General features: G+C 49.8%; 1 protein-coding gene across 2 annotated transcripts in view; it reads right to left on the bottom strand.

Moving 5' to 3' along the window:
• LOC146863589 (histone-lysine N-methyltransferase NSD2-like) overlaps window positions 1-22,128 on the bottom strand; it is a 325,818-nt gene that overhangs the window by 119,526 nt on the left and 184,164 nt on the right. For both annotated transcript variants that reach the window (XM_085627584.1, XM_085627580.1), the window contains 2 exons: window positions 15,347-15,415; window positions 11,726-11,808 (listed from right to left, as the gene is read on the bottom strand). In XM_085627584.1, the coding sequence (XP_085483710.1) occupies window positions 11,726-11,808; window positions 15,347-15,415 (152 nt within the window). The remainder of the gene's footprint in view (window positions 1-11,725; window positions 11,809-15,346; window positions 15,416-22,128) is intronic.

Genomic DNA, 22,128 nt, shown 5'->3' with positions numbered 1-22,128 from the left:
GATCTAGATCAGTGCTACTCAAAGTACGGCCCGGGGGGCGCATGCGGCCCCCCTGACCTTTACATGCGGCCCCCTGAGCAGTAGCAGCACTGGGCTGCTGTTTACTCAACTCAGCATTAACATGGAAAAAAAGTTAAATATACAGCAAACACTTACTTAAAGGTTAATTGCAGTTAAACAAAAGGAAGTAACTGGGCAGGTGCCAATGCATGGTTTTCTTAATCAGCAGACAGGGTGTTCTCGCCAGTAAACCATTCCAAACTCTGGTATACCTGTCCTCCCTGCATAGACTGGCAACTGCAGAAAGCGTGCCCTTGCCCAAGGCTGCCCAACCAAAGCAGACACTGGCCGCCCGCAATGGCTGTCCCCCCCCACCCACCAACAACCCACAAGTGAGGGCACTCCCACACGGAGCGGGTTCAGGACACCTCCTGAGAGCACACCGACGGGGGCCCCGGGGATAGTGGAGGGGACCAAAGGCAAAGCAATGCGCGATAAAGCAGTGACCCAAACCCTCCTCTCCAAATACCCCTCATTAAATCAGCTTTAATGAAGCCCTCCAACCTCATGCATTTCCATGTGAATAGACTTGCCCCTTACTGAAACCCGAGTGCTGTCTGCGGATTACAAAGACCCCTCCTTCAGACCATGCCCTTCGCCTCCAGTGCAGCCCAGACACCCTGCTCCAGAGGCAGCCGAGGGGAGACAGCACATCTGCGCCGGAGAGGACTGGCAGCTGCCTATCAACCATGCTCCTCATATCATTAACTCCAACATGACTGCGCAGGTCTCTCTGACCTTAGGCAGCGGTATCTCTGCTTCCTGTGGAGGGGGTATATTGAGGTGTAGCCAGGGAAGGCAAATCAACCGCACAGCATACATATCTTTTCGGAGAATGCTCTGGTTAGTGTGCTCGTGATTTAAAACAAGAACAAGGGGAGGGGATGGTATGGTGAATCATCGGTGCTGGGCGGGCTGCAGGGAAGAAAAGAACCCTACAAACAGGAGGAGGCAGCTGCAGGAAGTGTGGCGGCTGTGAATCGAGCGGTGCACGTGTTCAAAAGGGGACGAGACACTCACAGCGTTTTCCTTCTGGGAGCGAGCAGTGGCGCCATCTGTTTCAAAAGCGCGAGCAAGATAATCAAAAACAGATGGCGCCGCTGCTCGCTCCCGCAAGGGAAACGCCAATCGTGCACGAGTGCCCATACAGAACAATGCAAAACATGCACGAGTTTGAGCCAAAGTCCGGAGCGATTCCAAAAGGTCCCCTCCTAAGCAGCGCTTGCGCGGTGCATAGGCAAGACCTTAACAAGGAGGGAAATTGAAATAAAAATTGTCCAGGGTCACACTAATTGGTCAGAGTGGAGAAACCGGGATTCATCTCAGGTTTTCTGGTTTCACATTGTGCATTTGAGTTCAGCCAGTAGATATTCTTGCTCTGCTTCCCCTACACCCACTTAACAGCCCCCTCCCCCGCTGGCATCAATGCCCTTGGTCACATCAAAGACCAAACATTGTGGCCCCTGTGAAAATGTTTGTTAGTACCCATGATCTAGATCGAGGAGACCCCCACCAGACCTACACTAAGCAATGTTCTTAGGAAAATAGGTAGACGAATAAACCAGGCCTACCATTAATTTTATATGGAAGGACGTGAACACTGACTGATGCAGTAATAGGGCAGCGCCCTTTTTCGACATGGACCCCCCACACTTTTTGCCTGAAATATGTGATTTCGGCTGAAAGTGCACCTGGTTCCTGCAAACCAGGTCCCCAGTGCCAGAGCTCTTCCCCAAAACTGTACAATTGGTCCAATTGGCAAAACCTTTAGCACCCTTGTAAGTCCCTAGTAAATGGTGCCCTGGTACTTAAGGTCTGAGGTACTAAAAGAGGGCCCCTAATGGACCCCTCACCAAGCACATGCAAACCTGCTGTTGCAGACTGCGTGTCTTGGTGCAGACAAAAGTAAAAACACAACAGGTCATACATCCTTGTGTACCATATCCCCTTACACTGCAAGTAATATATGAAGGTTCCCCCTACAGCAGACCTGACAGCCATACACAGGATGCCTTACATTGTGTGAACATTCGTGATGAGCAGTGATGTCTCAGAGCTGGTCAGTCCTATGACTGCCAGTACAAGTGACCAGGGTAGTCATTTTAAACCATGTACTGGACACTGGTGAAAATGAGTTTCCACGCTACATCATAGTTTCACTGAAAATTGGGACGCTTGGTATTAAACATATGTGTGAGAAAGTGCCCTCTTTCTGCATGGTTGCCCCCACTTTTTGCTGAATTGCTGATGTACTTTGAGTGTGCCCTGGGCTCCTGCTAATCAGGTACCCAGGGCCTATGTTCTTTCCCTAAAAATGCATTGAAGGCTAAACCCAATTGGCATCTCTGGGCACAGGTCAGCCCCTGGTAAATGGTACCACCGGTACCCAGGGCACTGTGACCAGAGAAGGCCTCCAAGGGCTACAGCACTTATTTTGCCACCCTTAGAGGTCCTGTACCCTGACAGAACAAAGTGAAGAGTCGACCTGGCACACTGTGTGCCATGCCCACAAACTACTGCCCTGGCATAGATTATTCACCCCTGTAGCTGGGTGCAGTATCCCAGTGGCGAGGGTACAGGTGCATGAGCCTTCTACCCCTACAGTGTCTAAGTCCATTCTTAGACATTGTAAGAATGGCCTCAGGACCCGATTTTGCAGAAGCCACTCCCAGCAACTACAATGTTTGTAGACTTGACAGACCAATAAAAAGAGGTGGCGGCATTGCCATAATCTATAAAAGCCACCTCAAACTTACGACTAAACCACACTTATGTTCAGAATATGAGTCTCTCACATTTACCCTAGGCTTATCGGCAAAATCATCCTTCAAGGGAATGTTGATTTACCGCCCGCCAGGCTCAAGAGCTAAGTTCTTAGCTAACATAGGGAATATAATCGAAATAGTCGCTGATGCCCCTCATTTCACGCTACTAGGCGATTTCAATTTTCATCTCGAGACTTCAAACAATCATGATTCCACGCAACTTATTACAGACCTTGAAGCTGTAGGCCTAAGACAACTTATTAATTCTCCTACCCATCGAGCTGGTCACACATTAGATGGAATATTTACAAATAGCCCTCATATAAATATCACCCAGATAATCCCTTTGATCTGGACAGACCATTCTGCTATTTGCTTCACAGTACAAACAAATTACATTAAATCTAATTCCGTTGTACCAGCTCGTTCAACATTCAGAGACTGGAAAAACACCGATTTATCACAATTAGCAGAGATGATACAGGATAAATTTGACCCCACTGAGCTTGATCCTATCAAAGCATCCTCTAATTACTTGACCAACATAACCATGGCCTGTAACAAATTAGCCCCACCTAAATCATCACATCGAAATAGACCTACACCTTCAGCCCCATGGTTCACTGAAGCGTTACGTATGCACAAACAATTCTGCAGGAACCTTGAAAGACAATGGCGTCGCAACTATAACCCGGTAGACAAATCCAACTACAAAAATGCCCTTACTATTTACAAAAGAGCGATAACCACCGAGAAAAGCCATCACTTCATCACTCAGATCAATCAGGCAAAAAACTCGTCAGGAGAACTATTCAGGGTAGTCACCACCCTATCCAACCCCCCGACGCCGCCCTTAGAGGCTTCTCAACCACTGACTGATGCCTTGGCCAGGTTCTTTGAGGAAAAAGTTAGTTCCATCTTCCAGACTTTTTCACGAACTACCCCCCTACCTTCTGCGATTCTTCCTACTACTAGCATTCCATCAACTCTATTGTCTTTTAACCCCGTAGATAAAGACTATATTCAATGTCTAGTAGCCAGTACTAAATCCGGCTCTCCCCTTGACCCATGTCCCCCTTCTGTTCTTAACCGCATACCGGAAGCAATTTCCCCTTCACTATCCACCATATGCAACGCAATGTTCGCAACAGGAATATATCCTTCAGTCTGGAAAGAAGCGATCATAAGGCCACTACTGAAAAAACCAACGTTAGACCCTCTTCTCCCAGCAAGCTACAGACCTATCGCTTGTCTCCTATTTCCAGCAAAGATTTTTGAAAAGTCCATGAACTTGCAGCTGTCAAAATACATCAATGACAACAACTTGCTAGATGATACACAGTTTGGCTTTAGGCAGGGACATGGGACAGAGACGGCACTACTGAAAGCCGCGGACGAAATCAGAATAACCATGGACAAGGGAGGAGCAGCTGTCTTGATACTCCTAGATCTCTCCGCTGCATTTGACACGGTCGATCATATTACCTTGATCGACCGTGTCGCAGCTCTGGGAATAGGAGGAACAGCTAAAGACCTGATTGCTTCGTTCCTCGCCAATCGGCCGCAGACTGTCAAAATGGGCAATTTCACCTCCCGGACCTTCTCTCTCCCCTGTGGCGTTCCACAGGGCTCCTCGCTAAGTCCGACGCTTTTTAATATCTATGTATCGGACTTGGCGAGGGTGATAAAATCCTATGGCATTGCCCTGACAACATACGCCGATGACACGCAACTAGTGCTGTCGGTGTACAATAACGGAGCTAGCGTGTCAGCCAACTTCCAGGAGGGCATGAAGGCAATAGGCTCCTGGATGTCATCAAACTGCCTCAAGCTTAACTCCGACAAAACGGAGGTGATGACATTCGGGAGCTTGAAACCAGCATGGTCCCCAAAATGGTGGCCACCGGAGCTGGGACTCCCCCCCCCCAACCGGTGACTAAGGTCCGCAACCTGGGAGTCATATTCGACAACAAACTGACCTTCCACCATCACGCAAATACCGTCTTATCATCTTCATTTCATACACTTAAAAAGATCAAGAAACTTCTTCCATATCTACCACAGTCAGCCGGTAAAACACTTATCAGTACTTTGGTGTTTTCAAAAACGGACTACTGTAACTCTTTGCTTCTTAATGCGCAAGAAGGAGTCCTCAATAAATTCCAAACTGTTCAAAATGCGGCCGCAAGAATCTTACTTTCTATCCCCAAATTCGCATCAGTATCCCATCACATCAAAGAGCTCCACTGGCTACCCATCAGGAGCCGAATAAAATTCAAGGCTCTTTGCATAGCCTACAAGACCCTGAACTATCCAGGGCCTAAGTTCCTAAAAATGGCTCTCCATCCACTGGAGCATAGCAGAACACTTCGATCCTCTACAACCTTTCTGCTGTCTGTCCCTCGGACAAAAAAAGCCACTTGGGGAGATAGGTGTTTCACTACAGCCACTGCTAAATTATGGAACACCCTCCCTTTGCATATAAAAACTGCCCCCACCCTCATTAAGTTCCGAAAGAGCCTCAAGACGTGGCTTTTCTCCTCGGTTTAAAACCCCTTAAAGAGTAAGGAGTTCTCTGAACGCCAGCGCCGAGACACCTGCATAGGTATTTGCGCGCTTTAAAAATAGCAAAAATAAATAAATAAATAAATAAGTACAGTGCTGCCATTAAGAGTGTATGGTGCTGGGAGTTTGTCATTACAAATTCCACAGCACCATAACGGCTACACTGAAAACTGAGAAGTTTGGTATCAAACTTCTCAGCACATTAAACCCACACTGAAGCCAGTGTGGGATTTAATCAAAATTACACACAGAAGGCATCTTAGAGATACCCCCTGAAAACTAACCTACCACTAGTGTCCAGGCTGAGTGGCTGCTTTCAGATGCCAACACCAGACATGTTTCTGTACCCCCAGGCCGAGAGCCTGCTGCTCTTGGGGGCCTGAAACATTGCATGATGGGCAGAATTCATGAAGGGGAAGTTTCAAAGGCATGCCACCTTTGTGAGCTTCCCCAGACCACTTGCTGCTTTCAGCAACTGGTCACCTCTGGTTCTGACCCCCACTTTGGGTGGGAATACCAGTCGGGAAAAACAAGTGAGGAAGAAAGGTGTTCCCACCTCTGCCAACTCCACCCGCCAACTCCACCCATCAGGCGGGGGAGGCAAGGTGAAGCACAACTCTGAGTCCCTGCCATCTTGAGGATGGGGGATGCAACCAACCAGGGACAGGCTCCTGCCGCCCTCCCACCGGAGGGTGGCACGATAGGGTGTGTACCCACCCCAGGGAAGGGACCCATTGGTTCCGGCCCTTTACCTACCTGTTATGCCCCTAAATCTAGAATTTAGGGGGCACCCTGAACCTTGCTTCCTCAGACAAGAAGAAACTACAAGAAGGACCGAACAGCCGTACAGCAGCTAACAAGAGGAAGACGCCCACTGACTTGGCCCCAAGCCCTACCGGGATGTCTCCCCCTCGAACCTGCTCTTGCGAAATCCCGGAGTGTCCTGCAGCCAGCAACCTCGAAAACCGCAGAGGACCTGCCTGCCTGCACTTCCCTTTGTCTCCTGTGAACACCGGATTTGTTCATCTGCGAACTCTGTCTTTGGCCGGACACTGCGAATCCACCCCACTCTGCACCCGCTGTCCACGGCCCGACCAGGCAAACACAACGAGAAGGTCACCCCGGTGATCCTGACCAGAGATCCGGCGACTCCTGACCTGCCTCAAGCTTCCAACCGACGCCTGCAGCCTAAATCCGGACGGTTCCCCATAACCGCGACCAGGAGCTGGTAAGAAGATCTGACCTCAAAAAGCACCCCTGTACCTGACACCCCACGGCCTTGGGTGGCCAAACCGACGGTGCCTAACTAACCCCCAACTTCCCAACTTACCTCTCGAAGTGGTGGTGGAACCCAGAAGACCTTCGTCCCCGAGCCTGCAGTGCCTTTGCAAACCAGAGGTTCCCCATTGAAAACAGGGCGCCTGCTGTCGAAACAGCGCCCTGCACCCTGCCGGCCTAGTGCCACTGAGAGTGCAGGGTGCTACTTTGTTTCCCAATTTGCCCGGACCTAAACCCTAGGAGCTTTGCTCCCACAACCAAGTGGCCTGCTCGTCAGCAGCCACCAACCGGAGCCCCCTTTCCCCCGTTGGATAACATTGGGCTTCAGCACTCTGCACCCGGCCACACTAGTGCCACGGAGGGTTTAACTAGAGAGCATCCTTGTCCCGGGGGACTAATGAGTCTACCCCTAGAACCTCAACTCCCCCTACCAAATACTTACCTCAAAACCAATAACACTATTTTCCTCCATAGGATAACAGTGACTGTTTTTCTGTGAAAAGTTTTTAAGTGTGGAGTTTGACAACCTAAAGAAATTCATTAAAATTGTACTGATTAACAAAAACGATTTTACTTACCGGTTTACAGGAAATGTCCCAGAGTGGTATCCAGGTATACTACTCTGAGTAAGAAAAGTAATCCGAAAGTAACTTACCTGTAATCTTACTGAGAATCCCATTCAAAGTATATGTACTGTATTCTGAAAAGCATTGCATTATCAGTAACACGACTGTAATCAAATCAAAGTACATTTACAATTACAATCCAAACTGTGTTACAATCTGTATATTTACTACAAAGTACTCATCACTTACCTGTGCGAGGCTTGCTTGGTTCTAGGAAATAAAATAACTAAAAGAAATGTTTTGATACAAAACCAATTGGTCTGAAGTTCAGTTCTTGTGTGTGAATTCATTTACTGCCCAAGTGTGTACAACAAATGCTTTACACTGTCCTCTGATACTGCCTTACTGCTCGACCACACTACCACAAACTGAGAGTGAGGTGCTATCTAACTTTACCTCTGCCTACCTTTGGGGTTCCAGGGGAGTCTGTGCACACTGTGCCTCACTTTGGTGAAGTATATACAGAGCCGGCTTCCTACAATCTCGTGTTGGTAAACCCACACTGATCTCAGTATGTGCACCCAGAGGGCACCTCAGAGGTCCCCCTAAAAAACCTACCAGACTCTGGTTTCCTTGCCAACTGGTTTCTGCCGGTCTGCCGCCAGAGATGCTGGTCTGAGCTGGAAGGGTGAGAGTCGTTTGAGAGCGAAGCCTGTCCAGGAGAAGGGTGTAATACCCCTCCCACAGGATGACCTGCTGATTAGCCTCCTTGGGCCGTTAAGCTTCTAAGAAGCTGCCGCCTTTGCAATACAAATCTGGCTCCCCTCACAGGAGAGGAAGCCAACCACCCTGTCTAGAGCCCACTTGGCACCTGGACAGGCAGAAAAATTAGGTAGTCAGGTAGGTGTGCTACCTCCAGGCTAGTACCACCCCAAGGTGGGCTACTGTGAGGTGAACACGATTCTTCAGAAGTAGCCATCATTGTGATGGCATACTTAGGAGGTCTGGGATAGTGTTATATCCACTTACAAGAGGAATGTGGTCGTATAACAGCGTTGTGACCCCAAGGGTCAGTAGTCTATTGGCTATACTACCCTACACTTCCTTAACGCCCCTAAATTCAGAGTATTTAGGGGAGTCCCTAACACCAGAGAAGCAGATCCTGATGACCAAAGAAGAGAGAGGACACCAAAGAGCCACAATAGCCGAGAAGAGAGAAGCAGCAGCTAACCGGTTTCCAACCCTGTCGGCCTGTCGAAAAAGGTGCCAAAGTCGACTCGTCCTGCAGCTGTGACTCCAGAAACTTGGGAGGACTGCCTGCCTTTGAGAAAGGCTCAAGGCTCAAGACCTCCCATGAACAACAGACCTGTTCTGAAGAACCTCCAAAGAAAAGACTCTGAGGCTTCTGGAACTGCCAAAACCAGACACCTGAAGCCACCACTGCAACCATCATCTCTGGCCCCAGTTGAAGTGGGTAACCAGAGCCAGCAAGGTTCCAGAGTTAGAGTCCATTGTGGTTTCACCCCTCATGGACTCCCAGACGTCGCCTACAGCCTCTGCATGCAGGCCCCCTCAACTGCGCCTGCTCTGGTAAATGAAAAACAGACGCCTAAGGACACCCATGCACCCGTCGCCCCCGTGCCTTGGAGAAGAGGACCAAGGGTGCCCCCGTCCCAGAGCATCGCAAGGTCCGAGCCCACTAGGTGGCTCAGCCCAACTGGCTTCCTAGCCAGAGCCTGCAGCGCCTTTTCACAGAGACCGATCCCAATGAGATGCATTGGGCTCTCAATGCTGTTTTGCAGCCTTCACCGGACCGCCCTCGTGCCGCTGCTGGTGTACTGTTGGTGCTGCCTTGGACCTTGCCACCACTCGCCTTAACCCCTTGAGATTCATCCTGCAAGTCGACATACTGTACCTGTTTGCAAAACGTATTCTTCCTTCCATAGGAGAACATTGCAGAACTCAGAAATTGCACTATGTCCGCTTTTTAAAGTGAAACGAATATTTAAAAATGTACTCCCCTGACAATTGTTCTCTGATGTCTAAACATATATAAAAGTACTTGCCATTTTTATAAATTGTTGTGGATCGCCTTCTTGAGAAGTGTGTGTCATTTTTCCATCATTGTCTGTATTTTGTAAATGTCTTGCAGTCGTCTGTGTTAAGCCGAAGACTGCTCGACCACACTACCCCCAACAGAGCACTTTGGGATTGCATAGCAAGACCCTGTCCACTCATGAGGGGACTCCTGGACTCTCTACACGGTATATCAACTTGTTGATACAGCACATAAAGAGCCAGCTTCCTACAGAAGTCTACCACCACTGTCTTCTAGGCAGTCTAGAAAAACTTAGCGTTATTAAGTGGCTCTCCTCCCACCCCTCGGACAGATTCTGCATCATCCCTTTTCTCAAATCACCATCTTTCAGCATCAACACTGATGTACTTCAAATCACAATCATGTCATGAGTCTTTATCACCTACTACCGAGCTAATCAGGACCTTCACCCAACACTCTTTGAAGACACTCTGCTCTTAAAACTGGAAAGTCTGATTGAACTAGACTTCTCAGGCCAAGACCACTGCCTCTGAGCTGTCCACCAATGAATAAGGATAACACAACTTCAACTTAACGCATCCAAAAGAGTTTCAAGCATGTGGAGAATGCAGTAACTACTAGTACACAACCACCTGGCTCCAGGAACCACCAGTGACGTTTATGGGAGTGAAAAACCTGGAAGTGATCAGAGACGTCTGACCCATCCCATGCAGATTCCACAGCAAGTCTTTCTATACGTAGGTTTCCCACGGGCGCTGCAGGCTCCTCTTGTCCGCTCTCATGTAGGCTACGCCAACAAGCAAGATATAGGGGCCTAGTGTTGCTGCCCCAAAGACTTCATGCCGCTGGGTTCTGTATTTTTTTGCAAACTACTCCATCTCGGTCTACAGGACCACATCTTTTGCTTCCCACCGCCCAATGCTTAGCTTTCAAGACTGAATAACCCACTGGGACATCTTCAGCAATGCTCCAGCCTTCATCCGAGCGAAGTTACGGCGTTCACAGAAGAGAACCCAGTGATCTGTTCACTTGCACCTCAGCTGACTACCATCCGTGCAAGAACACACCTATCATTGGAATCCCTTCTTTAAAAAAAAGCTCTTTCTTTGTGAACAGAAGAAATACTGGAGAGTTGGAGTGGAGGAAAGCAGTACACGTTTGGTACTTTGTCAGATGACCCCACATTGAGCTGATTTACAAAGCTGTTTCAGCACCAAAAGACTCTACCGGGAGAATGCGTCTTACAAGTACATATAATGAGCATCTACAATTAGCAGCCATGACTAGAAGATGTTGGGCATAACTCAGGAACAGACTCACCCAAAACGAGAACAAAACATTCAGTAATTTGCACAATAACATGCACAGCTATCTCTCACTCTGCTTTGCTGCACTCAAAGGCAGAGATATATAATTAGTGATATGTGAACGGCCGATGCCAAATACAAGACAGCACAACACTGCATTCACAAGCTTCTCTGCTGTCATACACAAGCACCTAACAAGAATAAGAAGCAAATCACACTCATTCACTTCAGTAAACGTGAACATACCGCACCACAACCATGTTACAATCACAACTCCCATAACGTCAACAAACGACTCACATAGGCCACAGTAGAAAGACACGTGCCTGTGCACACATACATTCTCTTCCATCTAACCATCTAACCACGACCACAAAGTAGGGGGCTACTTGTCTATACATGTGTTCCGTGACTAGTCAGGGACAAGAAGTGCTATGTAAATTCAACCACAATACAGGACACTGTTCACAGACCCAAGACACCAGCAGCAAAGGGTTGTTGGTGATCTGAAAAGTGGCCCGACAACACATATGTAGCTTGTTGCCCTCACACCGCTATGAACCGCCTGTAGATGTTATGGAGGCTCTTGGGAATGGCTAGTTTATTTACAGGCAGACACATCACAGTAAACATCAGCTAGACGCATCACAGTAAACATCAGCTAGACGCATCAGGCAGAAGCATCGCAGTAAACATCAGGCAGAAGCATCGCAGTAAACATCAGCCAGATGCATCGCAGTAAACATTAGCCAGACGCATCGCAGTAAACATTAGCCAGACGCATCGCAGTAAACATCAGCCAGACGCATCAGGCAGAAGCATCGCAGTAAACATCAGGCAGAAGCATCGCAGTAAACATCAGCCAGATGCATCGCAGCAAACATTAGCCAGACGCATTGCAGTAAACATCAGCAAGATGCATCAGGCAGAAGCATCGCAGTAAACATCAGCAAGATGCATCAGGCAGAAGCATCGCAGTAAACATCGGGCAGAAGCATCGCAGTAAACATCAGGCAGACGCATCGCAGTAAACATCAGGCAGACGCATCGCAGTAAACATCAGGGATCCACATATGTTAACTACAATTCAGTATCAAACAGACCCGGGTCTTGAGAACACCGTACCTTTATGTGTGTATAAGGCGGAGGCTTGAGGTCATTTTTACTGCTTTGTATACGTTGCAAATAAACATCTGTTTCCTTCAGTGCTGTGGGAAATATAGAAAAAATACAAAAAAATAATACGCAACAGTCACAGTTAGCTCAGTACTTTAGGAGCAGTGCTACTCCCATCACTTGGAACAGTTTGTGCCCAGAGGTTTTTAAAAAGACCAGTTGGAGGAGCAGCTTTGCCGCCGAGGCTGGAGTAGTTTCACTGCAAGCAAGACACTCAGCTTACAAAAACAGGATCGAATAACAATTGCCATCACATCTTTGCATCAACTTTCAGGGGGGTCAAGGGTTTAATTTGAAGTGGGGATGTTTGGCAGCAGGTAGCATCTAAAACAGTTAAAAGCCCAGTCTGCTTACGGATAAAGACACCGCCCTCCATTAAACTACCGTTACCAAACGCAGGAAGTCTTTACAACTGCAGCGGCATACAGTTTCGAGTCAGTGCTAGTGCTGTGGAAGGCACAGCCTCCCTCAGATGGCCAATGAAGCTTGCACTGCGTGATTTGGATGGTGTCATCTGTGGGGAGGGGCTTTAGATAGTTAGGAGGTGGGTGTTCCTGGTGGTGGTGGGAGGTTGCGTCATGATGTCCTCTATGGTAGGTTGGGGTGCGAGGTTTAAATAAATCTTGCAGATTTTGTTGTGAAAGAAGTCGGAAAGGTTGTCGCAGAGGATTTTCGAGGGGATGATGGTGTTGGTGGCAGACATCAGGTTGGTAAATTCATTGGCGATGTTGAAGAGCTCTTTGTCGGTGTTGGAGCAGGTTTTAAGTTTGATCACGAGGGCGGCTTTGCTGGCTTCTTTGAGCTGTGCCTTGTACCTTCTGAGGGTGGATTTGTAGGGGTCTCTGGAGGTGTTGTCTCGGCTGGTCCTCCATCTTCTTTCGAGCTTCTTGCAGTGGTGTTGGGAGTCTGAGGTACTTGGTGCAACAGCATGCTTGAGCATGAGTTCTTGTGCGTCTGATTTCTTTCATTTGGGCCACATTGTTGATGCTTTTGGTATCAAGTTGTCAAAGGTGTGTAGGTCTTTCTGAGGGTCGCCAGTGTGGGTTGGTTGGATCGGAGGACATGGGGCCAATCTGCCTTTGTTATATTGCGGCTGAGTTTGATGGTCGGTTTAGGTTTGGTGGGCTTCACTGATTTAGAAGTGTACCATGGAGTGGTCTGTTCATGTAAGCAGGGAGAGATGGCTCAAAGTGATCTTGTTGCGGACGTGAAGATTGGGTGGTGTGTGTGCCCAACGATGTATGCACAAGCTGTGCGAAGCCGATATCGAGGCCTTCTAGGAGGTCAGTAAAATTGTGGTCCTTAGGGTCATCGAGATGAATGTTGAGGTCACCGAGTAGGAAGAAGTCGTTGATGCTGATGGCGAGGGAGCTGCTGAAGGTTGTGTGTGGTCCTGGCAGTCGTTAGAGAGGGCGCCGGAGATGGTCATGTAGTGGCTGATCTGTGTTAAGAAAGTGCAGGTGGGAGGCAGTCATTGATACTGATGGCGAGGAGGCTGCTGAAGGTTGTGTGCGGTCCTGGCAGTCGTTAGCGAGGGCGACGGAGATGGTCATGGAGTGGCTGATCTGTAGTAGGAAGTGCAGGTGTTCATTGAGCGCGGTTGGTTCATCTGAAGAGGTAGTGGTAGTGCAGATGACTGTATCCTTGTAGAGGACTGTGAAGCCTCATCCCGGGTTGTGTAGCTTGTCGCGACTGGATCTTGAATCCAAGGGGGGGGGGGGGGGATGGCGGGGGTGAAAGACTGGCTGAGCCAGGTCTCTGTGAGGAAGAGGATGTCTGGGGAGTGAGTGTTAGGTGAGATCCCAGATCTCTGTCATGCTTGCAGAGAGAGCTGATGTTAAGGAGCATGCAGGTGATATGGGGTGAGGTGGGAGGTGTGTGGAGGGAGAAGGCAGGAAAAGCAGCAGTGACCACATGAGAAAGCACCTACTTTGCAATACGGTGCAGCACTGGGGCAGCGGTCATGGCGGTTTTCAGTGTTGAGAGCTAGCAAGTCGGCTGAGTTGTAGCAGTGTCATTCGGATGGACTAGGATCCGTGGCGCAGGACGCAGTCCGGGTGCCGACAGGCTTGCATTTGACATGCCTTCGGCGCAGCAGTCACCATTAAGGAGGTCTTAGGTGGGGAGGAGTCTGATGGTGCTGGGCAAGGGGGAGTTGGGAAAGCAGCGGGAGAAGCAGGTAAGGAGGAAGGAGGAGGAAAGAGGGGAGCACAATTACAGGCCCAAAGATATAGCAGAGCAAAATGGGCAAAATAGGCATGATGGCACTAGACACCAAAAATGGGCAAAGCAAGAAAAAAAGACCAAAGCTCAAAAGGCAATATGGCTATAAGAGACCAGTCAGAAAAATGGGGGTAAAAGACAAAAGGACTAGACAGCGCAACAAAGAGGGCACAGACAACAGGCACAGAAGGCCAAGCACAGGGATAGACAGGCATGAAGGAAAAGTGCAGAGAGACGCGACCTCAAGGCAAGGCGGCAGGGCACGGAAGGGCCTTAGACTGATCGGAGGACCTGTCCTACGTAAGAGGGAGTTGGGGCCTAGGTACTCCCGCCTAGTGGCAGGGTTCCAGTGGTGTGTAGTTCCTATAAATCTACATAGGATCTGCAGTTTTGTTGGACATCATAAATGAAGGGATTGGTGTCCAGCATGATTCCAGACACCCCCAAAGGATGTTTGCCTTTAGTCCAGCTAGCTCACAGTGCCACTATGAGTCCCCCTTACCAAAGAGCAAATTGTTTCTGGCAACCATCGAACAGGACAACCCTTGACCCTTCAGGGATCGTGGAAACAGTACATTACTTGTAGCTCAGTCACTTATGCTCACTTGGTCTCAGAGATACACACAATAAACAATGGGGACGGTTTCAATAAGCATTTATTGAACCAGCGTCATTCTCGTATAAAACTTGTTTGCTGCAATAATAAATAGACAAAAGCTAACGTAAGAGATTACAAGCACCAACCAAGTAAATAGAAGGTAGAATTCTACCATGGTGCTAAACAGCGAATATATGCAGGCAAATAATCCTGACAATCTAGCGTACTCCTACTATGCGGACCCTAAGTGTACCCAAGAGTACCTAGCATGTATGCAGGTGTAAAGCCAAGAATCCCCTATGAAAGAGCCAACCCCATTACCTGATGGGCGAGAACAAAGCACCCCGTCTTGGTCTCGAGTTGGACACCCCACAAGGGATGCCTGACCACTGCCTGTTGAAGCTTCGGTGTGCCAGGACCTCAGTGTCTTGTGTCAGCATGGAAGCGTCTCCTCTCACTAACTAGTGAAGGTGCTTTTCTTTTATACCTAAAACGTAGCCTCCGGGGTTCTACTACAATTGATATGGTGTGAGTGCGATTATGTAGATGAGACTTAATAATCGTAATAATGCAAAGGAGGCTGAGGAACCAAGTAAAACACATGGAGGGAGAAACAATCTTGAGCCATGGCACAGGCGGATTCTTATTTTAAAACATTTCTGTGTAGTACCCAACAGAGGGCAAGGTAACGCAGAGAATATGAATAACCACCGTTCGTTCCTGCACTCGCTATCCCAGGAGAGACTTACCGAAAGATATATGCTTCCTCAGCTGCGTAGATGTAACCTTCACCCGGTTTTCCTTCAGTAACGATGGATCTAGAAGAGAAGCTTGCATTAATTAGTGGGTTCAAAAAGTAAAAACATTACAGAATTGTAAAAAGTGCCTCTTTGGACATGTGCGGCCCCCACACGTCGCCTGGTTTTGACATAGTATTCGACTGTCGTGCACAGGATCCATGCCAACCAGAGCCCCTCTGCCAGAGCTGCTTCCCTAAAAACTATTTCATGATGGGCCCTTCAGACCCCCCTGTAAGTCCCTAGTAAATGGTACCCTGGGTACCAAGGGCATTGTGACTGAAGAGGGACCCCGAGGGACCCCTCAACTAGGCCATGCAGACTGCCACTGCAGCATGCAAGCCTGAGTGCCACCACCACTTCGAGAGGTAAGTTGGGAAGTTAAGAGTTGGTTAGGCACCATCGGTTTGGGCATACAAGGCCATGGCGCGTCGGGTGCAGGGGTGCCTTTTGGGGTCGGATCTTTTTACCAGCTCCGGGTTGCGGTCAGGGAGGCCTTCTGGATTTAGGCTGCAGGCGTCAGCTGGAGGCTTAAGGCAGGTCAGGGGTCGCCAGATCTTGGGTCAGGATCGCCAAGGGGACTTCCTAATTGTGTTTTTCCACTCGAGCTCGGGCCGGGTTCGGCGGGTGCAGAGTGGGACGGATTTGCGGTATCCGGCCGGAGTGAAAAGCTGCAGTTTAAACAAATCCGGTGTTCACGGGAGAAGCAGTCTTGGAAGTTAAGGCAGGCAGGTCCTCCAGGGTTTTTGAGGTTTCTGGCTGCAGGACACACCAGGATTCAGGTTCGAGGGGAGACAGGCCAGTAGGGCTGGGGCCAAGTCAGTGGGTGTCTTCCTCTTGTTAGCTGCTGCACGGCTGTTCGGTCCTTCTTTTCTTCTTCTTGTCAGGCTGGATATGAAGAAGCAAGTTTCAGGGTGCCCCATAAATACTAAATTTAGGGACGTTACAGGTAGGTAAAGGGCAGGGACCCATGGGTCCCCTTCCCTGGGGTGGGTACACCCCCTATTCTGCCACTATCCAGCGGTATGGGGGCAGGAGCCTGTCCCTGGTTGGCTGGGTCATCCCCATCCTGATGATGGCGGGGACTCGGGTTGTGCTTCACCTCGCCTCCCCCACCTGAGGGGTGGAGTTGTCAGAGGTGGGCACACCTCTTTCCCTCACTTGTTTTTTCCACTGATTCTCCCGCCCAAAGTGGGGGTCAGAACCAGTGGGGACCAGTTGCAGAAAGCAGCAAGTGGCCTGGAGAGGCTCACAAAAGTGGCATGCCTTTGAAGCTTCTTTGTGAACCCTGCTCATCCTGGGGAGGAGGTTTGGGACCTCGTCCCAGGATGTGCATTGTTTCAGGCCCCCGAGAGCAGCAGGCTCTCGACCCAGGGGTCCAGAAACATGTCTGGTGGTGGCAGCCTAAGCAGACACTCAGTCAGGTCACTAGAGGTGGGTTAGTTTTCAGGGGGCATCTCTGAGATGCCCTTTGTGTGCATTTTACATTAAGTCCCACACTGGCATCAGTGTTGATACCAAACTTCCCAGTTTTTAGTGTAGCCATTATGGTGCTGTAGAGTTCGTAATTACAAAAACCCAGCACCATATACTCTTAATGGCAGCACTGCACTTACAGAGCCCAAGAATGGACTTGGGCACTGCAGGGGTACAGGACTCATGCACCTGTACCCTAACCATTGGCAGAGTGCACCCAGCTTGAGGGATGGCTGATCTAGGCCAGGGCAGTGCTCTATAGGCATGGCACACAGGGATGTGTGCCATGTCGACTTTTCACTTTGTTCTGCACCAAGACACACAGCCTGCAAAGGCAGTGTGTGTGGGTGTAATGGTGCAGGGCCTCTATGGGTGGCACAATAAGTGCTACAGCCCTCAGAGGCCTTCTCTGGTCACAGTGCCCTGGGTACCTGTGGTACCATTTACCAGGGGCTGATCTGTGGCCAGAGATGCCAATTGGGTTAGGTTTGGGAAAAGAACACAGGCCCTGGGAACCTGATTGGCAGGGACCCAGGGAACATCAAGAAAAAGTGCATCAGTAGTCTGGCAAAAAGTGGGGGGGGTTACTGCAACAGAAACCCACTTTCCTACACCTCCTCCCCCAGGATGAGCACAGTGCTCGAGGGGGAAACTTCAAAGGCCTGCCACCTTTGCAATGCGACCCCCCAGCCTCTGCTGTTAGCAGCAGATGGCAGCCCCCAGTTTACACCCTAACTTTGGGTGGGAAAACCAGGAAGAATAGGAAGTGCGCCCACCTCTTCCACCTTCACCCCCTCAGGTGAGGTGACATGTATCTTTCAGTCCCTGTCATCTCGAAGATGGGGGGGACTTGTCCAATCAGGGCTAGGACTAACTCCTTCCCACAGGAAGGTAGAATAATTGAGGGTGTAGACACCCCAGGTAGAGTGCCCACTAGCCCTGCATTGTAACCCCCTTAAAAACACCCCTAAATGTAGTATTAAAGTGGCTTCCCCAGGCCCTGAAACATGTTCCTGCTGACCTAAGAAAAAGGATGAAAACGACGACAGTGCAGAAGACTTAAGATGCCTACTAACTTGGTCCCAGCCCTACCGGCCTGCCTGCAGTCCTCAAAAATAAGAAACTATGCCTGTCCTGCATTCAGCGACCTCCACAACCCCTGGGAGGACTGCCTGCATTCGAAGAAGTCCAGAACTCCCAAGGACAGCGGTTCTGTCCACAAGAAATCAACCAAAAGTTCTCTGGTAACCTCAGGAGCCACAATCCTGGACCACTCTGCACCGGACGCCCGTTTTCCAGGCAGCCCACTAATCCAGAAAAGGCTCCCGAGTCCAGGTCCAGCATGGCTGACCCCTCCTGGACTCCACAATGACGCCTGCAGTGTGAATCCATAGGCTCCCCTGCTCCTGGAGCCCCTGGGAAGCTCGTTCGACGTTGTGCCTACGACCTAAAGCATCTCAACTTACCTCTGCCTTTGAAGCTTCTCCTTCGTGAACCCTGACCATCCTGGGGGAGGAGGTTTGGCACTTCGTCCCAGGATGTGCATTGTTTCAGGCCCCCAAGAGCAGCAAGCTCTCGACCCAGGGGTCCAGAAACATGTCTGGTGGTGGCAGCCTGCGCAGCTACTCAGTCAGGTCACTGGGAGTTGGTCGAGTTTCAGGGGGCATTTCTAAGATGCCCTCTGTTGTGCATTTTACATTAAATCCCACACTGGCATCAGTGTGGACTAATATGCTGAGAAGTTTGATACCAAGCCTCTCAGTCTTCAGTGCAGCCATCATGGCGCGGGGGAGTTCGTAATGACAAACTCCCAGCACCATATACTCTTAATGGCAACACTGCACTTACAGGGCCCAGGAATGGACTTTGGCACTGTAGAGGTACAGGGCTCATGCACCCGTACCCTCACCACTGGCATAGGGCACCCAGCTATAGTGGTGGCTGATGTATGCCAGGGCAGTGGTTTGTGGGCATGGCACAAATGGATGTGTGCCATGTCGACTGTTTTGTTCTGCACCCAGAAACTCAGCCTGCAAGGGCAGTGTGTGTGTGACGGGCACAGGGCCTCTAAGGGTGGCACAATAAGTGCTGTAGTCCTTAGGGGCCTTCTCTGGTCACAAGGCCCTGGGTACCTCGGGTACCACTTACCAGGGGCTGACATGTGGCCAGAGAGGCCAATTGGGTTTAGGCTTCAATGCAGTTTTAGGGAAGTGTGAGAAAGTGGCTCTGTATATACTGTTCCCTAATAGGTACAGGGTGTACAGAGTCCACAGTCCCCCAGAGGCTGATAGAGGTCAAAGTTAGGTATGACCTTACTCTCAAAAGTGGTAGCTTGGTCGAGCAGTAAGGCAGTACCAGAGGACAGTGTAAAGCATTTATTGTACACACTCAGTCAGCAAATGGTTTCACACACTCAATAACTGAACTCTAGGCCAATGATTTGTATATATAAAATATATGCTTGTTTTATTTTTAGAACCACAAAGGGGGTAAAAATATACTTTCTCAGAATGAGAGGTTGAATATAAATACTTTTGTTTAAGCAATAAATTTGTGTAAACAGTCACAGTTGGTTGCAATAAACAATCCTATTTCCTAAACATAACAATGCATTGAGCTCAATGGTAAATTCAGGTTATTTGTAATAAATTACTTTTCAGATTACTTTTGGAATTCCAGGTCTGGCTCCTAGAACCAGCCTGGGGTCAGTATTCAGAATCAAGTGATGAAAGTCGACTTAATAACTAATGATTTTTAAATAATATTTAGCTATTTCAAAAGTTAGCACTTAGAAAATATCTCACAGAAAACATTCAATGGATCTCTATGGCAAGAAATTCAAATTGCAGGTAGAGTACTTTATCGTTACTTTAGTAATCCAGGACTGGGTGCCTAGACCCAGGACTGGGGTCCTTATCAAAAGCAGGTAAGTAATTTGGTTTGCAGAAATGGTACGATTTTAAAAGAATATTTCAAATTTGCAAAAGTAGACACTTAGAAGAAATTTCACAGAAAAGCAGACAATGGTTTCCTATGGGAGAAAAATGAGTTAGAGGTAAGTATAGTTGTGAACACTTTTCAGAGTCAGGGCTGGGCACCAAGATCCAGCACTGGGAGCTCACCTAGGAGCAGGTGAGTAAATTCGTTTTTGTCACTTGGCTGATTTTTGGTGAATTTTTGCAGTTTTGAAAAGTTCCCACTTAGAAGATTTTTGAAGAAAAAGCCAGTCAATGTTACCCTATGAGGAAAATGAAGTTAGCGGTTTAAGGGTAAGTACTCAACTGGTAGTGTTGAAATTCCGGCCATGGACTCAGGGGTCCCCCAGTGTCAGGTAGGTACAGTTGGTTCACCCTCAGCGGTTTCAGGACGGCCGGGTGCAGAGAGAGTTGGGCCCAATGTTATCCTATGAGGGATAGGGGGGCCTTGGTTGGTGGCTGCTGTCTGGCAAGCCACGCGGCTGTGGGAGCTGGGCTCCTGGTCACTTACTCAGGGCAAGTGGGGAAGTAGGTTAGTGTAGAGAGGGCACTGCCAGGGCCACTCGGGCGGCTGGGTGCAGGGTGCTTTTGAGCCTTAGGGCGCTCAATGGAAATCAATGGGAATGTTCCGGTTTGGAAAGAGGTTGCAGGCTCGGGGACGAGGATGTTTCAGGTGCCACCACCACTTCGAGAGGTAAGTTGGGTAGTTGTAGGTTAGGTGGGTACCCCGGGATTGGGCACAGGGGGTCGCAGGGCGCCGGGTGCAGGGGTGCCTTTTGACGTCGGGAATCTTACCCTCTGGTTGATCGCGGCTGGGGTGGCACTTGGTTCTGAGGCTGCAGGCTTCTTCCGGGATGTCGAGGGGGGTCCTTGGGTGCCGGACTCTGGGTCACAGTCGCCGTGGGGTCATCCTCTGGGTCTTTGTCCACTCCGGCACTGGCCAGGCTTGGCTAGTGCAGAGTGTGTTGGGTCCGCGGTCCCGGGCTGGTGCCAGGGATAGCAAATAGGTTTCTTGAGTAGAGCCTCTACTCGTGGGAGTCCCAGGGGCTTAGAGCTAAAAGGTAGCCAGGTCCTCCGGGGTTGGTGAGGTTGCTGGCCACGAGGGATGCCGCGCTGGTGCAGGTTCGAGAGTCGACAGGCCGGTAGGGCTGGGGCCAAAGCAGTTGGTGTCTTCTTCTCTTTTTAGCAGCTGCAGGGCAGGTCTTTGTTCTTCTTGCTCTTCTTGTCGTTTTCTATCTGGAATCTAAGGAAGGAAGGTTCAGGGGGCCCCTAAATACTAGATTTAGGGGCGTTACAGGTAGGTGAAGGCCAGGGACCAATGGGTCCTTGTCCTGGGGTGGGTACACCCCCTATCCTGCCTCTCTCCTGTGGGAGGGGGGCAGTAGCCTAATCCTGATAGGGTAGGGCCTCCCATCTTCAAGATGGCGAGAGCACGGAGATGTGCTTCACCTCGCCTCCCCCACCTGAGGGGTGGGGTGGGCAGGCTGGCACATCCCCTGTCCTTGTATGGGGTTTCCGGCCAAGCTTCCCGCCAGAGTGGGGGGTTGCAGTGGCCTGGGGAAACTCCAAATGGCGGCATGCCTTTGAAGCTTCCCTTTGCTCATCCTGGGGGAGGAGATTTCTCACCTCACCCAGGATGTGCATTGTTGCAGGTCCGGGAGAGCAGGGGCTCTCCCACCCAGGGGTCCAGCAACGTGTCTGCTGTGTGGCAGCCTGGGCAGCCTCAGAGCAGACGTGGATTGTAAGTTAGCTGTAAGGGGGCATCTTCTAAGATGCCCTCTGGGGTGCTTAGTACATTAAATCCTACACTGGCATCAGTGTGGGTTCAATGTGCTGAGAAGTTTGATACCAAACTTCCCAGTCTTCAGTGTTGCCAATATGGTGCTGTGGAGCTCGTGTTTGACAAGCTCTCAGCACCATGTATTCTTAAATGACAGCACTGCACTTACAGTGCCCTGGAATGGACCCGGGTACTGTAGGGGCACAGGGCTCCTGCTCCTGTGCCCACACCATAGGCGTAATGCACCCAGCTAGAGGGGTGGCTGACATATGCCTTGGCAGTGTAGGTGATGGGCATGGTACACAGTGATGTGTGCCATGTCGACTCTGTTTTGTCCTGCACCCAGACACTCAGCCTGCAAGGGCAGTGTGTGTGTGTAAGGGTACAGGGCCTCTGAGGGTGGCACAATGAGTGCTGCAGCCCTTAGAGGCCTTCCCTGGTCACAAGGCCCTGGGTACCTAGGGTACCATTTACTAGGGGCTGACATGTGGCTAGGGTTTGCC

This window comes from Triturus cristatus, chromosome 2_1 (assembly GCF_964204655.1).
Source record: "Triturus cristatus chromosome 2_1, aTriCri1.1, whole genome shotgun sequence".
Classification (NCBI taxonomy): Eukaryota; Metazoa; Chordata; class Amphibia; order Caudata; family Salamandridae; genus Triturus; species Triturus cristatus.
Note: the sequence above shows the minus strand (reverse complement) of the source record. Positions and strands in the feature narration are given on the sequence as shown.